At 39.9% G+C, this 18,277-nt stretch overlaps 1 protein-coding gene across 1 annotated transcript in view; it reads left to right on the top strand.

The window, feature by feature from the left end:
• Positions 1 to 15,922, top strand: part of LOC142749608 (neuronal acetylcholine receptor subunit alpha-5) — a 34,267-nt gene extending 18,345 nt beyond the window's left edge. Inside the window, exons 2-6 of the mRNA XM_075857867.1 lie at positions 797 to 954; positions 1,412 to 1,456; positions 7,962 to 8,071; positions 12,709 to 13,540; positions 15,636 to 15,922. Coding sequence (XP_075713982.1) covers positions 797 to 954; positions 1,412 to 1,456; positions 7,962 to 8,071; positions 12,709 to 13,540; positions 15,636 to 15,809 — 1,319 coding nt within the window. The 3' untranslated portion in view covers positions 15,810 to 15,922. The remainder of the gene's footprint in view (positions 1 to 796; positions 955 to 1,411; positions 1,457 to 7,961; positions 8,072 to 12,708; positions 13,541 to 15,635) is intronic.
• Positions 15,923 to 18,277: the final 2,355 nt, after the last annotated feature.

Here is an 18,277-nt window from a genome sequence, read left to right as displayed (position 1 = left end):
AGTCACTGTATGATCTGCAGCGAGATGTTGGGTGGTATGATTATGATAGGATTTATTTTTTGTGAAACAGCATCTCCCAGCATATCCTTGCCATTGTTCGGGCCATGCTGGGAGCAGGAAACAAATTAGTGCAAACCTATACGGCAGGGGTTGCACTAAATTGAGCTGTATTTGTGCTGGTGTTGTATTTATGTACTGAGCACTATTTTGGTGTTGTGTATAGAACTATATTGCTTGTAAAATGTACAAATGTTTTTATGCTCGAGTTACATAAAAAGAAATCTGGAAAAGAAATGACACGTCATTGATTGGTAGAGAAAACAAACATGGCGAGGGGGAAGGAGATATCGGGAAAGAGGTTGGGGGGGGGGCAAACTGAATCTTTGCCCCGGGTGCTGGAGAACCTAGCGTCTCTGCATAACCATACTGCTGAGCAACTATCATTTTCAGTAGGGGTAGTGACTGCCTCCATTTTTGATCTTGCACTCCTCCCATTCTGCCTTAGAGTGATTTTAATTAACTTAATGCTAGTTCCCTCTTTCCCCGAGTATATTTTGCAGGCTTAGTCCCAGAACAGGGTGTACGTGCAGCGTAGGGAACCACCTTATAATTGAGGTCTCCTTGTCGTGGAAGCAGTGTCTACAAAATTGTTCCAATCACATAAAAATATGCCAGCCAAAGAACAGTCAAAGCTAATGTGCCAACTAGGACAGCATTCATACAAATATGACAGCCACAGCGCCGCTATAATACAACACTTATCTAGTTTTCTTGTATTGTTTTTTTTTCCATATAGGAATATCCGAACCATCGTATATAGCAAAAAGTGAGGACAGATTGTTCAAATATTTATTTCAACAACAGGATTACCAGAAGTGGGTTCGTCCAGTTGAGCACTTAAATGACACTGTGAAAGTGAAGTTTGGCCTTGCTATTACACAGCTCGTGGACGTAGTACGTATAGTATATTTCATTACTACTAGTTTTAGAATTACAGATGTCAGATGTTTAATCTTCCACTTCTTTATTTTAATTATATGCTACAATAAATATTTACCTATAATTAATTCCCAGTTTTGCTAAATAAGATATCAATATATATATATATATATTCAGTAGAAATCCAAAAATAAATCTTGCAGAACTCCAATGAGGTAGATGGAAAAAAGTGTTGTTTATTCAAGCGAACACATCAAGGTGCAACGTTTCAATTGGAGTGCTGCAAGATTTATTTTTGGATATCGATATAGTCTTTGGATTGGGACTACTTGCTTGGCACCCGTTTACAAGTAAAAGATTTCCTTGATTGTACTTGAGTGCTGCTGTCTTCTCTGCTGGTATATATTCAGTAGAATATATTTGTAGAAAAAAACAGCACTAATTGCAGATAATACTTTTTCTTTCTTAACAGGATGAAAAAAATCAACTGATGACCACTAATGTTTGGCTAAAACAAGTATGTATTTGTCTTTGCACTGAAATGGCATGTTACTCTTCTAGACAACCCCTTCTTTAACTGAGGACTGTTGGTGACCAGCTGATTGCTACGGGTCCAGGAAATGAAACACACGGTGATCAGCTGCAGGAGAAATGTGGTATTACATGCTGCCCCTTGAAATCAGTACGTAATACATTGTTGCGCTGAGACCTCCAGTAAAGTGAGCTAATGTTTGCAACGACTCTCCACTGGATAATATAGGGGAATATTGCATATGGGCAAGCCTTTACCTTAGACTGTATATGGCTTGTGTGCCTTGCCTTTAATGGCTTATATGCAACTGTCAAAATATTTCTACTGTATTACTGACAAAATAAATTACACGGAGGAGAAATCAAGTCATTCTCATCGTAAGCATTTTCAATGAAATGAGATTGAACAGAGTAAATAGACTATAAATGACCCAAATTAAATATGAAGCATGTTTTCATCTGACAGCATTGTTCCACAATTAGTCACTTATTTTTTCTCATTATGCCTTACTATTACCAATCATTTAGATGATTTGAAATTAATGTATGGCCAGATGTATGGAACGGTATACTTATACAGTAGCATACCCTAATGACTCCCACACTGCGCGGTATGTGTTTTTCTTGTATACAGTTGTATTGTAAAGCATAGTCGACTATGCTTTTCAATACAGTTGGGGGTGCAGGATCCCATATACTGGCCAAAGAAATCTCAAAAAGACTCTCTAATGGCAGATGTTTGGCTATTAAAGTCAGTGGGCTTGCTGGCGTATAGATCGGGAGTTTTTTTTCTGGCATATAAGCCAACCACGCAGCACAGACGTGGTGGAAATGTAACCTTACTAACACACATATTTCAGACCTGCTGAAATTTAATTAATGCCTATGTACACCTTTGGAAATAATTATTTTCAATTTTTTTAATTAGGTGTTTTAAAGCAAATTTTTTAATTGACTTTTATTACAATTTTTATTTTTATAAATCAATGTGCTATATGTTTTAAGCAACTTTCAAATTGACTTTTATTAAAAAAAATATTTAGACTTTTTACGATACAGATTCTATGTATCCGGTGTAGCTAGAAGCTGTATTGTTCTCTCTCAGCTGATTCCATCACTTAAGCTGAACTGACGGCTCAGCTGAGAGCTGGTCCTACGTGTCTTTAACGTGCAGGATCCAGCTAATAACGATCACATCTAAGTTATGAACTTATATATGATAGTAATTAGATGGATCCTGCATGTCAGAGACATGCAGGATTCACTCTCAGCCGAGCAGTCAGTTCAGCTGAACTTACAGAATCGGCTGAGACAGAACTATACAGCTTCTAGCTATACAGAATACATATAAACTGCATCTTAAAAAGTCAAACAATATTTTTAATAAAAGTCAATTTGAACGTTGCTTAAAACATATAACACATTGATTTATAAAAAAAAACAAAAAAACATTTCCTTCCAAAAGTGTACAGGCAGCTTTCTCACCCACTGATTTCCACCATTTTGAATGAACTTTTAATTCCCAAACAACCATTTTTTAGCTGAGCAAAACTGTCATATGGGCCACACATCTACAGGGTGGGCCATTTATATGGATACACCTAAATAAAATGGAAATGGTTGGTGATATTAACTTCCTGTTTGTGGCACATTAGTATATGGGAGGGGGGAAACTTTTCAAGCTGGGTGTTGACCATGGCGGCCATTTTGAAGTCGGACATTTTGTATCCAACTTTAGTTTTTTCAATGGGAAGAGGGTCATGTGACACATCAAACTTATCGAGAATTTCACAAGAAAAACAATGGTGTGCTTGGTTTTAACGTTACGTTATTCTTTCATGAGTTATTTACAAGTTTCTGACCACTTATAAAATGTGTTCAAAGTGCTGCCCATTGTGTTGGATTGTCAATGCAACCCTCTTCTCCCACTCTTCACACACTGATAGCAACACCGCAGAAGAAATGCTAGCACAGGCTTCCAGTATCCGTAGTTTCAGTTGCTGCACATCTCGTATCTTCACAGCATAGACAATTGTATTCAGATGACCCCAAAGATAAAAGTCTAAGGGGGTCATATCGAGAGACCTAGGGGGCCATTCAACTGGCCCACGACGACCAATCCACTTTCCAGGAAACTGTTCATCTAGGAATGCTCGGACCTGACACCCATAATGACATAAATAACTCATGAAAGAATAAAGTAACGTTAAAACCAAGCACACCATTGTTTTTCTTGTGAAATTCTCGATAAATTTGATGTGTCACATGACCCTCTTCCCATTGAAAAAACTAAAGTTGGATACAAAATGTCCGACTTCAAAATGGCCGCCATGGTCAACACCCAGCTTGAAAAGTTTCCCCCCTCCCACATACTAATGTGCCACAAACAGGAAGTTAATATCACCAACCATTCCCTTTTTATTTAGGTGTATCCATATAAATGGCCCACCCTGTATATTGTCCAGCAGTCCACGGTGTCACAAATGAATTCACTTTATTCACATTGGAATGTTAGGACATTGGAGAGTATGCGGGATGTCAGAGGACAGTTCTTGACAGATTTTTTATTAATTTGCATAAGGATAATAGGGCAGTGTACAACTCTATTGATCCATAAGAAAATCTGTCAAATGTGTCAAAAACAGCCTTTGAACACTTCTGTGTCTTCTAATATCATCCAGTCTTGTTTTCCTAAGGAAATGGAAAGGAATAATATTCCTATATGATAGAAACCTATGTTCAGCTTCTTTACAGTACTTGCTCCTCACAGTACTTCTATACTTGCTTCCACAGCAAATCATTTTACGTGGCTTATACACTGTATCACCAACATATTCTACAGCTCTGTACAGCATGCATACATAAGTTCTTTACTATAGTGGATGTGGGAGGTAGAGTTGGCCAAAAATAGAATGTATTCCAAAAAAGATTTGCCTAGTTAGGGTACATACATGCAGGTTTTCCTTGTTTTTTCTGTGATCAGTGGTTGTGGTTTAATGAATTTTTATGTGATTTTTAATCCTGTGGCTTTCCCTATTGATGTGAATGGGGGAAACCCGAGGCAAATCTGCAACAAGGGGCCATGGTGCCATTTTTTTGTTGTTGTTTTTTTAAGGCAGCATACTTTGTGATAAGGAACTCCTGAACAAACTCAGGTTGAAATTAAATAAAAGGTTTATTAAGAAGGGAGGTTGCAATAAAAATTTTGAGAGAGAGAGAGAAGTAAGAAATAGAAAGACATGGCCACGGAGATCTGCTCAAGACTTAGACAGAAGATCTAAAGACTCAGTTTAGGTTATCATTTTAAAGGTCTTTTCTGGCTAACTGCCATCAAGGAACTGCCTTACAAGTTATTGGTCACACAAGAAATGCGTACTATTGACACATTATTCTATTTACAAGCTTTATGTTGTCTAGAATATCATGTCTGTCTCCAGTAAACTTGGCAATCTTATATCAGAACAGCCTTGAAGGCCTGATAAGGAGGCTAGCAGTCTGATATTCAGAGAATACTGTTTAAGAACAAACCTTAGCTAGCAAGATTATATAACTTACATTTCAGATGCAAAGTATAAATATATGTATCATAAGCATATAATATTGCCAATTGATTATTAGCAAAAGCTATAATGATTATTTTTCTTTATCAACTCCCCCTTTTGTTTATTACATAAACACCATTAGTAACACAATCTTAATGCTATGCGACATAAATATTAAAAAATAAGAGAAATTATTGCAACTATTGGTTTGAGGAAAGTGCCAAAAAGAAACACTCAACCAAGCGTTTGTTGAACCCATCCACGAGAATGGGTCTCACTCTAGTTAGCCAAACTCCGATGATAACCTTTGAAGCGCTTTTACCTTCTGTAAATGCCCTAGTACAATACCAGAGCTATAGCACTCATTCCCCGCCAGCGCACGCATACCACCTTGTGCGGCCAGTGAAAAAAAAAATCATCTGCTATCCAATTTTGCAAAGCTGCCCTGCGTGACTTTGCTAGCTCTAAAGATATCTCTGTAAGGGCATCATATGTTTAGATAATACCCTGATCCATTATGTGAGAGTACAGATTTAACTTTTCATAATGTTAATACCTCATCCTCTCCATCTTGGATTTAAATAATTAGTCATCTCCATACTAGATTATATGTCCTGTTTAAGTCAGAAACCTGTGTGATGAAAAGAGAAAGTGAACTCCTCAAAAAGGGTCAGATTTTATCTGATCCAGCTGGAACTAGATTTCCTAAAGTCCAATTACCTACTGAACATATAGGTCCAACTTACAGGCCTTGTAACCACTAAGGAAATACAGATTTCCTGCCAAAATGAAACATTGTTTACTAACACATATAAACGCAGCATTCTATATCTAGCCATAACAGTCCTTAAATTGGTGCAGTAAAAGTAGCTATGTTTATAGTAAAAGAAATACATACTGAACCATTCAGGAACATTTAGTTATCAAGAACATAAGGAACATTCTGTAATATACGATCTGAACTCATTTTGTGTTCTTAAAATGGAGACTAATCTAACATACAGAGAAAGCGTTGAGTCTGGTCCATTACTTGTCCAGACTCTGTAAATGTACATTATGAACACGTGACATGTGACATAAAACAGATGATATAATATAATAATCTGTATTACACATGCAGAATACCTGAACCTCCTAGGCCACTGAACCAATCATTTATGGATTTCTGGAGCCCTCTGTCTCCATTGGTTTCATGCTTTTACAGATCCCAGACCATGTCTATGTCTCAACACAGTGAGCGGGCTGGTTCCCGATACCTCTAAAACGGAAGTGCCCGACTTTGCCCCATTGAGCTAATATCTGTGTCTTCCAAAGCCCAAAAACCCAGTTCCCACAACTGGTTCAAACTTAGTCATGATCTTTGCCTCCAATGGTCCATGCAACTTAAGGTTAACTTGTTGGGGCATCTCTCGTGTACGAAGAATTCCTTAGTGATGAGATAGAAAGCATAGAAGTAAAAAAATCAAGTCTCAGGCTGGAACGTCCTCAAACCTTCCCTTGATCACTCAATTTAAACAGTAAATTCATTTTGAGAGTGTAAACAGAAGATGATTTGCACCATGCCATACCTGAGCAGTAGGAAAGAGAGACGTTAAATATGGGTACAAAAGGTTACCGCATACAGTGGCTCTGTCTCACAATCCTCCTGCCCCCGGACCTTATGGCTGGTGTTCAGATGACTTTCTGATCCAAGTCATGGCACCATAAAGGTCACATAATTTTCTTATAAAACTGCTGGTCAATCCCCAGCAAAATCAAAATAATATTGTGCATACAAGAGACAAGTTCCAGGTTTAGTTTCTGATTTGAATTTTCTTTTCTAAAATTTTCCTTTCACAACAATTTTTTTTTACAAATGGGAATCCATTCTTTCTGCGAAGTTATCAATTACACAGTTATAACACACTGCTACAACTTTTATCTTACACATGCCTCAAATAGTCCAATTCTATGGCACGTTGATCCAGAACTTTACATGAAACTTAACCTCAGCATTTAATATTCACACAAAATGTCTTGAGTCCCGTTATCAAACAAAAATTATAACTTTTATTTTATTTTGGGAGGTCATCTAGAAAGCTGCTAATAACTTAGCTATTGTACAAACACCAGTTCAATCTTTAGGGTAAAAACTGTTATGCCTTATAGCCACAATACCAATTTGGAGGCATTTTAGTGTAAACGCATCAGGGGAAAAATAAATCATAAGTATCCTTTTAGAATTGCATAGCATATGACTATATATACTCTGGGATTTTATTAGCAGAAAATACTAAAAGATACCCAGAAATAAAACACAACCTGGAGACACAATACTGAAATGAAATAAAAAGTTTATTATAAAGTAAGGTTAAAATAAAAGTTTGTGTGAGAGAGAGAGAAGTAGGAAATAAGAAAGATCCTCTCAAGACTTAGAAAGATCTAAAAATTGTCTTTTAGATTAGCCATTTAAAGGTCTTGTCTGGCTAACTGCCATCAATGAACCTCCTTACAAGTTATTGGCCACACAAGAAATGCGTACGAATAACACATCATTCTATTTACAAGCTATATGTTGTCTAGAATATCCTGTCTGTCTCCAGTAAACTTGGAAATCTTATATCAGAACAGCCTTGAATGCCTGATAAGGAGACCAGAAGTCTGATATTTGTTTATGAACAAACCTTAGCTAGCACGATTATATAAAATACATTTCAGAAGCAAAGTATACATATATGTATCATAAGCATAAAATGTTGGCAATTGATTATTAGCAAAGCTATAATGATTATTTGTCTTTATTGTTACAACAATGGTAAATTATTGTATCAGCAAAACAATCTTTTAATGTGAATATACCCCTTTATTTATCTTCCTAGTTATCGGAGCAGAGGACATTTTTAGGATTTTTTAGAAACTCATAACATTTTTAGTTTTCTTATATATTTTTTTCTTTTGTTTTCTTATCAGGAATGGGTTGATGTCAAACTAAGATGGGCACCTAGTGAATTTGCTGGGATAACTTCAATACGTGTTCCATCAGATTCTATCTGGATTCCTGATATCGTTCTTTATGATAAGTAAGTTCATTACATCTTTAAAATAAAGAAAATGACAATGACGCCTCTTGTGTTGCATTAGAAACATCACAATATTACATTAGCTGCTAAATGATAGAACAATCTATCTGTATAATATCCACGGCCACCTAATATATAATGTAATACAAGAAATGGCGACAGCACACTGCGAACAACAATGTCATCTAAGCCGCAAAATATAAATAAATATGCATTACTGCTAAATCTATTTACAATAGGGAGGTTCTTAGGGCACATTTTGATCAAATAGTGTTTGCCCACCTGCCACGACAAGGCGACCTCTGTAAGGTGGGGGCCTACTCTGCACATACACCAAGAGCTGGGACTAAGCCTACATATATACCTGGGGATGATAGGAACCAACATTAAACTAATTAAAATCACGCAGGGCAGAATGGGAGGAGTGCAAGATCAAAAAATGGAGGCAGTCACTAACCCCACATATATGAATCACATAAACAACACAAAGTTTGAACAGCACATTCCAACAAAATGAAACAAAACTTGTTTACAGGTGCAAGAACACCTGTGACTGCAAATTTATACAGCACACAAGATAATGGCGACAGAACACTGGGAACACCAATGTCACCTAAGCCACTAAATAGAAATAAATATGCATTACTGCTAAATCTACTTACAATAGGGAGGTTCTTAGTGCATATTTTGATCAAATTGTATTTGCCCACCTGCCACGACAAGGCGTCTTCCATAGGTGGGGACCTACTCTGCACATACACCCAGAACTGGGACTAAGCCTACATATATCTGGGGACGGTATGAACCAACATTAAACTAATTAAAATCATGGAGGGCAGAATGGGAGGAGTGCAAGATCAAAAAATGAAGGCAGTCACTATATATATATATATATATATATATATATATATATATATATATATATATATATACAGTGGAGGAAATAAGTATTTGATCCCTTGCTGATTTTGTAAGTTTGCCCACTGTCAAAGTCATGAACAGTCTATAATTTTTAGGCTAGGTTAATTTTACCAGTGAGAGATAGATTATATATATAAAAAAAAAAGAAAATCACATTGTCAAAATCAGCAAGGGATCAAATACTTATTTCCTTCACTGTATATATATATACACACACACATATATATATATATATATATATATATGTAGCAAACAAGAAAGCAGCAGCACTCACACGGAATCAATCGATCAGGTGCCCAGCAAAACGTCCCGATCCTCGGACGTGTATTGGTATATAAAGAAAGAAGATTTGCAGCACTCCAATGTGAAAAAAGTGGTGGTTTATTCAATCCAAGAACAACAGCAACGTTTCAATCCTACAATAGGCTTGATAAAGATCCTATTGTAGGATTGAAACGTTGCTGTTGTTCTTGGATTGAATAAACCACCACTTTTTTCACATTGGAGTGCTGCAAATCTTCTTTCTTTATATATATATATATATATATATATATATATATATATATATATATATGTAAATAATATGTTAATATATAAAAAAATAATAACTGTATGACAGTAAGTCTTACATTAGCTTAAAATGTAGAACTTATTTTTTGGAGACCCTTCTAACAAAAGTTTTCACCAAATGCCATTAATATTGGCATTTGGTGAAAACTTTTGTTAGAAGGGTGGCCAAAAAAAAGCTGATTATGGTTTTTTCTGCTGCTGGGATCTCCAATAACCATCTGCAAGCATTCAGTTTCCTTGCAGTGCCCCCACATTACACCGTTCTCATTGAAATAAATGGGCTGCCATGTACTAGATGCACATACTGTGTCCCCCAGAGAGAGACTCTCTTTGTGCTTGTTCATTATACCGGTTAAATAATGGACTGAACTAGAACCTCCCTCTATTAACTCAATATTCCCTAATGGGGTATTTGAAAATGGGTTTGCTAAATCGGACAACATCTTAGGCCTCATTCACACGACAGGGTCCTAGTGTCGGCCGGGAAAATCGGCCGTTTTTGGCCGATTTTCCCGGCCGGTTTGCATCCGTTCCGATTCCGTTCCGGGCCAAGTTGCTGTTTTTACCGGCCGATTTGGACCCGATTTGCATCCGTTTTTTTCCCTGTCCGTTTTAAAATCGGATGAATTTCATTTAAATTTGTTGCCACACACAGCCCTTTGTAGATAGTGCCACAGCCCCCCTGGTAGGTAATGCCACCCAGCCCCCTGTAGGTAATGCCACCTAGCCCCCTGTTGGTGATGCCACACAGCCCCCTGTAGGTGATGCCACACAGCCCCCTGCAGGTGATGCCACACAGCCCCCTGCAGGCGATGCCACCCTGTCCCCTGTAGGCGATGCCACCCTGTCCCCTGTAGGCGATGCCACCCAGCCCCCTGTAGGCAATGCCACCCAGCTCCCTGTAGGCAATGCCACCCAGCCCCCTGTAGGTAATGCCAGCCAGTCCCCTGTAGGTAATGCCACCCAGTCCCCTGTAGGTAATACCACCCAGTCCCCTGTAGGTGATGCCACAAATCCCCCTGTAGGTGATGCCACCAAGCCCCCTGTAGGTGATGCCACCAAGCCCCCTATAGGTGATGCCACCAAGCCCCCTGTAGGCGATGCCACCCTGCCCCCTGTAGGCGATGCCACCCTGCACCCTGCAGGCGATGCCACCCTGCCCCCTGCAGGCAATGCCACCCTGCCGCCTGCAGGCGATGCCACCCTGCCCCCTGCAGGCGATGCCAGCCTGCCCCCTGCAGGCGATGCCACCCTGCCCCCTGTAGGCGATGCCACCCTGCCCCCTGTAGGCGATGCCACTCTGCCCCCTGTAGGTTGCACCCCCCCCTGTCACTGACTTCTCCTGAAGAGGAATTCCCTGCCACAGGTCGGGAATTTCGCTTCAGAAGTGAGTGACGTCACTGTGTCCATATATGGACAGTGTAGTCACTCACTTCTCCTGTAGCGGAATCCCCGGCCATAGAGTCGGGGATTCCGCTGCAGAAGTGAGTGACATCGCTGTGTCCATATATGGACAGTGTAGTCACTCACTTCTCCTGTAGCGGCATCCCCGGCCATAGAGTTGGGGATTCCGCTGCAGAAGTGCTTGACTTCACTGTGTCCATATATGGACAGTGTAGTCACTCAGTTCTCCTGTAGCGGCATCCCCGGCCATAGAGTCGGGGATTCCGCTGCAGAAGTGCGTGACTTCGCTGTGTCCATATATGGACAGTGTAGTCACGCACTTCTGTTGTAGCGGAATCCCCGGCCATAGAGTCGGGGATTCCGCTGCAGAAATGAGTGACTTCGCTGTGTCCATATATGGACAGTGTAGTCACTCACTTCTCCTGTAGCGGAATACCCAATCCCCGGCCAGGGATTGGGGATTCCGACTCCTACAGGGAGCAAAAAAAGACCCTCCTCCTCACATGCACTCTGCACTGTGAGGAGGAGGAGGAGAGAGAGTGCGCGAGCGACGGTAGACCTGGCCATCACTCGGGACACATTCCGGTGCTGGCCGTGTATTACCCGGCCCCATAGACTACTATGGGGGCCGGCCGAAAATAGGGCATGTCCCATTTTTTGACGGCCAGTTTTTCCGGCCGTCAAAAAATCGGTCATGTGAATAGCTCCATTAGGGGTCTTTTATTCCAAATGCAGCCGGGTGTCGGCCGATTTATGAATGGCCGGCACCCGGCCGGGAAACCCTTAGGCCTCATTCACATGGCAGGGTTTCCCGGCCGGCACCCGGCTGCATTAGGAATAATAGACCCCTAATGGGGCTATTCACACGACCGATTTTTTGATGGCCGGGAAAACCGGCCGTCAAAAAATAGGACATGCTCTATCTTCGCCCGGGTACCCGGCCGCCCGGCTCCCATAGAAGTCTATGGGGCCGGGTAATACACGGCCATCACCGGGATGTGTCCCGAGTGATGGTCGGGTTTTCCGGAGCTTGCGCTCTATCTCCTCCTCCTCACAGCGCAGAGTGCATGTGAGGAGGAGGAGTTGATGCCATTCTGACGAATGGCATCGCTGTACACTGTGTGGCAGGGCCGGGATGTACAGCAGGTGGAAGGGAGCTCTGCGCTGGCTCCCTTCTCCTGCTTGTTTTAAAAGCACCCTGGCCTGGCGACACCTTCAATGGCGCCGCTAGCAGCTGCTGCTGCTGCGGCGGCTGCTACTACTGTAGCGACGCCACTATAGCAGAGCGGGGAGGTATCTCCCCGCTCTGCTATGTGCTAGCCGCACTTTAGCTCCTTGAAGGAGCGGAATCCCCGTGTTTTCGGGGATTCCGCTCCTGGACAGAGCGCTTGATGTCTCTGTCCATATCTGGGCAGTGACATCAGGGGAAACTCCTGAAGCTGAATCCCCGAACACATGGGGATTCCCCTTCAGGAGTTGCCGCTGATGTCACTGTCCGGATCTGCCCGGCCCGGCGCGGATGCAAAACTTAATGCAAACCGGCCGGGCAAAATGGCCGATTTTACCGGCCGACACTCGGGCTCGGGAACGACCCGGTCGTGTGAATCCCGCCTTAAAGTACACTTCATATAAAAGTAATACAAATGAGAAAAACACGTTACAGAATGGAAAGTGAATATAAAGTTGAAAAAATTGGTGGCTGTGCATTACAATTAAATGTTCATAATTGTCTTATATTTTAGTGCTGACGGTCGTTTTGAAGGATCCGTGACAAAAGCCGTAGTGAGATATGATGGCACAATAAACTGGACCCCACCTGCAAATTACAAAAGTTCTTGTACAATTGATGTAACTTTTTTCCCTTTTGATCTACAAAACTGTTCCATGAAGTTTGCTTCTTGGACTTATGATGGATCACAAGTTGATATCATCCTTGAAGACTTTGATGTAGACAAGAGAGACTTTTTTGATAACGGAGAATGGGAAATAGTAACTGCTACAGGAAACAAGGGGAACCGAACAGATGGCTGCTGTTGGTACCCCTTCATCACCTATTCATTCATCATCAGACGTTTGCCACTGTTTTATACTCTTTTCCTTATTATTCCTTGTATTGGACTATCCTTTTTAACAATTCTTGTTTTTTATCTTCCTTCCAACGAGGGGGAAAAGATTTCTCTTTGCACCTCTGTACTTGTGTCTCTGACTGTTTTCCTCCTGGTGATTGAAGAAATCATTCCTTCATCCTCTAAAGTCATCCCTCTTATTGGAGAATACTTAGTGTTTACTATGATATTTGTGACTTTATCAATTGTTATAACAGTTTTTGCCATAAATATTCACAATCGGTCTTCTTCAACACATAATGCAATGGCACCATGGGTCCGGAAGATCTTTCTTCACAGACTTCCTAAACTGCTTTGTATGAGGAGCCATGTAGACAGGTACTTTACACGTAATGAAGACACTGGTATAGTGAATGGACCAGATAAGTCTAGAAACACATTAGAAGCTGCTTTGGATTCTATTCGTTATATAACGAGGCATGTGGTAAAGGAAAATGAAGTTCGTGAGGTATGTATACCTTTCTATACAGTTATACAGGTTACATCAAACTTTATTTGTTATCGGTTTACAAGTACTTTTCAAAGACACGTAAACACGTAGACAAGGTAAACCTTTCTTTATGATTCCTATTACAAGAAGGGGCAAAGGCGCATTACATCTAGGCTCCCATACTGAATGCAGCATGGTCCCTGTGTAGACTGGCTGCTGATATATATTTCAGCGGCAGAGGACGTTTAGTAAAGTCCTACTTTTTTTTTTTATTGAAACAGGAGTTACACTTTAAAGGTAACTCTGCTTCATTATACTGCCCTTTTACTTGAGGTACACCTTTATAATATACTAAATTGTACAAATTTAATGCAATATAGCAATGTTTCACTTAAAGAATCCTGCTTAGTTATTTCTTGGGAGTACTCATCTTGCAGCTATGGTATCCCACATACCATGTGACAGTATATCTGTAATACTAATACATTTGTTCTTGTCTTTTATACACCATAACACAAGCATTATCACTCAGCATTATACTACGTTAAAATATTCTGCAGTGCTTCATAAACGGGAAGGCAGCAACTATATGTAATAATAAATAACCAAAAAAAAAGTATATCCTGACTGATACTATGCATACACACATAATATATTTATTTTACAAATATTGTCTGTGAGCCTTCCTGTTTGTCCTAGGTCGGCAAACTTTAATGTTATACAATGTGCCGGAGTAGTAAAGTATTGAGTAAATTCTACCATTAGCCTGTTCTTTACTACCATCAGGGAACAAATGGTAGTATTTTCAAGGGTGAAAAAATTAGGAAACTTAAAAGAGTAACTGCACTTTCATCATACTTTGGATATGTCATAGAGACATATCAAAAGTTTAGATTTGTGGGGGTCTGGGTGCTGAGACCCCCAACGTTGCTCAGATGTGCACTTTGCACCTTCGGCTGTGGTCAACGCTCCTCGTCAGCCTGAGGACAGCTCACATAGATGTTCTATAAGAGCCATCTTCAGGCCGACATGGATCGCTGATCTCAGCCAAAGGTGCAAAGCGCTTACCTGAGCGCTTCTGCACCTTGGTTTCAGCAACGGTGGGGGTCCCAGGACCCAGACCTCACCGATCCAAACTTTTGATATGTCTCTATGACATATCAAATGTTTGAGGAAAGTGCAGTTACTCTTTAAAGAAATAAAAGTGAACCTGTTATCTCCTCTGACATGTCTCTATTAGTGAATACTTGCATTTCCCGCATAGAATAATAATTTTGAAGCATCTTTTACTTAAAACTCTACTCTGTTCCCCTGTGGTTCCGCTGGAAATGTATAAATAAATTGACAACTGGGTGTTACCATTAATCTTTTCAATGTGGCGTATCAATACACACTTTGAAACTATCCAATCAGTGCTGACAGTGTTAAACGGTGTAGTGACATACCCTATTGAAAAGGGAAAAGGAAATGCCCAGTTGTCAAATTATTTATAAACAGGAACGACACAATGAAAAGTTTTAAGAAAAGATGCTCCAAAATTGTTATTCTGTGGGGAATGCAACTATTAACAGCAAGACAGACATGTCAGGAGAGATAACAGGTTATCTTTACATTTCTGTCATTTTCTCATTCTCGGACTGAGGAGCCTTTCCTTCGTTTTCTCCATCCTTATCTAACCCTTATACTAGTACCCCTATACCTTGTTTTGTAACATCAGGGGTGTGTAGAGTGAAAACCACATGTTAATTAACCATGTCTCTATAGAAGGTGAATGTTGCTTAATTGAGTTCTCCATAAGCCCCATAGTTGCCACATAGGCTGACTTTATGGTATGTGAACAAAGTGGGTGAATTCACTTTACTTTTGTCTTAGTCCTATATAATCTGTCCTTAGAGGAGAATACTTTAACAATCCACTTTTATATGGTACAGTACAGTATGGGCCCATTGTAGTCTATGAACGCCATATTATCCATACCACATGGATCCATTATATGAACATGTTCAAAACGAACAGTTCACTTTATGAGAAATGTTCTTAAATTCTGCGCTGTCATACATTGCAAATATAGCGGTGCTGCTCACCAAAGCATGTGATTTTGTTTATTTTGCAGGTTGTTGAAGACTGGAAGTTTGTTGCCCAAGTTCTGGACCGGGTGTTCCTATGGACTTTTCTTCTGGTTTCAGTTCTTGGGTCCATATTTCTATTTATCCCTGTTATACACAAGTGGGCAAATATCATTGTGCCTATACATATTGGGAATATGCATGGGGACAGGACTACATAGTCTATTTTATTGTAAAAGTCCTAAAATATTGAATGCATATATCATATATTTGCTGCTGTATTGTATATTTTAAAAATGAATGCTTTAAAAGAAGATATTTTTATTTCCATAGCTTGAATATTTAAATAAAAAATAAATAAATAAAATAATAGTCCATTTTGGTGCATCTCTTGGTTTTAATATCTGGTTTATTAGATACCATAACAGGTCATACACTTTGTTATACCAGTATAATGAAAAGTTATACAATTTTCTATTATATTTCATGTATTTAAACTAGGGCTGAGGAGGGAGGTCAATGTAGAAAAAAAAGGGGTAGCCAGGTTAGAGAGGGGTCAGACTATATTGGTGGGGGGAGAAACAGAATGTGGGGAGAGGACTAGACAACAAGATAAGGAGATCCTTTCGTTACAAAACATCAGTGGAAATAAAAAGGACCGATTAATGTCAAATCACATTTCTGATAATAAAAGTGAAAAACTGACAGGCAAGTTAAAGTGTATGTTCACAAATGCCAGAAGTCTAGCAAGCAAAATGGGGGAGCTGGAGGCCTTGATACTGGAAGAAAATATAGATATAGTTGGTGTTGCTGAAACATGGCTGGACTCTTCACATGACTGGGCTGTAAATCTACAGGGTTTTACACTTTTTCGTAAAGACAGGACAAATAGGAAAGGTGGTGGTGTATGTCTGTATGTGAGAAGTGATATGAAGGCGAGTGTGAAAGAGACAATAGTGGGTGAAGACTGTGAGGAGGTTGAAACCTTGTGGGTGGAACTAGAAAGGGAGGTAAACACTGAAAAAATTACTTTTGGTGTAATCTATAGACCCCCCAATATAACTGAGGAGATGGAAGGTCAGATATATAAACAGATGGAGCGGGCTGCACAGGCGGGTACTGTAGTGATAATGGGAGATTTTAATTTCCGGGATATTAATTGGTGTCATGGTTCGGCTTCAACTGCAAAGGGGAGACATTTCCTCAACCTGTTGCAGGAAAATTTTATGGGCCAGTTTGTGGAAGACCCGACTAGAGGTGAAGCTCTGTTGGATCTGGTCATTTCTAATAATGCAGAGCTTGTTGGGAATGTCAATGTTCGTGAAAACCTCGGTAACAGTGATCACAATATAGTTACATTTTACCTATACTGTAAAAAACAAACGCAGGCTGGGAGGGCAAAAACATTTAATTTTAAGAAAGCCAATTTCCCCAGGATGAGGGCTGCAATTCAGGATATAGACTGGGAAGAACTAATGTCAAATAATGGAACAAATGATAAATGGGAGATTTTCAAATCTACTTTGAGTTATTATAGTGCAAAATTTATTCCTACAGGTAATAAGTATAAACGACTCAAATTAAACCCCACATGGCTTACACCTTCTGTGAAAGGGGCAATACATGACAAAAAAAGGGCATTTAAAAAATACAAATCTGAGGGTACAGCTGTAGCCTTTGTAAAATATAAAGAGCTTAATAAAATCTGTAAAAATGTAATAAAATTAGCAAAAATACAAAATGAAAGGCAGGTGGCCAAGGATAGTAAAACAAATCCTAAAAAATTCTTCAAGCATATAAATGCAAAAAAGCCAAGGTCTGAACATGTAGGACCCCTAGATAGTGGTAATGGGGAGTTGATCACAGGGGATCAAGAGAAGGCAGAGTTACTAAATGCGTTCTTTAGCTCTGTATATACAACAGAAGAAAGAGCAGCTGATGTAGCCGGTGCCAGTGCTGTTAATATATCAGTTGATATACTGAATTGGATGAATGTAGAGATGGTCCAAGCTAAATTAAATAAAATAAATGTGCACAAGGCTCCGGGACCAGATGGGTTACACCCTAGAATTCTTAAAGAGCTTAGTTCAGTTATTTCTGTCCCCCTTTTCATAATATTCAGAGAATCTCTAGTGACTGGTATAGTGCCAAGGGACTGGCGCAGGGCAAATGTGGTGCCTATTTTCAAAAAGGGCTCTAGGTCTTCCCCGGGTAATTATAGACCAGTAAGCTTAACATCCATCGTGGGGAAAATGTTTGAGGGGCTATTGAGGGACTATATACAGGATTATGTGACAATAAATAGCATTATAAGTGACAGCCAGCACGGTTTTACTAAGGACAGAAGTTGTCAAACTAACCTAATCTGTTTTTATGAAGAGGTGAGCAGAAGTCTAGACAGAGGGGCCGCTGTGGATTTAGTGTTTTTGGACTTTGCAAAGGCATTTGACACTGTCCCCCATAGACGCCTAATGGGTAAATTAAGGACTATAGGTTTAGAAAATATAGTTTGTAATTGGATTGAGAATTGGCTCAAGGACCGTATCCAGAGAGTTGTGGTCAATGATTCCTTCTCTGAATGGTCACCGGTTATAAGTGGTGTACACCAGGGTTCAGTGCTGGGACCACTATTATTCAACTTATTTATTAATGATATAGAGGAAGGGATTAATAGCACTATTTCTATTTT

The sequence above is a fragment of the Rhinoderma darwinii genome, chromosome 3 (assembly GCF_050947455.1).
Source record: "Rhinoderma darwinii isolate aRhiDar2 chromosome 3, aRhiDar2.hap1, whole genome shotgun sequence".
Taxonomy (NCBI): domain Eukaryota; kingdom Metazoa; phylum Chordata; class Amphibia; order Anura; family Rhinodermatidae; genus Rhinoderma; species Rhinoderma darwinii.
The sequence above is the reverse complement of the archived record's forward strand: the minus strand, read 5'-3'. Positions and strand labels throughout refer to the sequence as shown.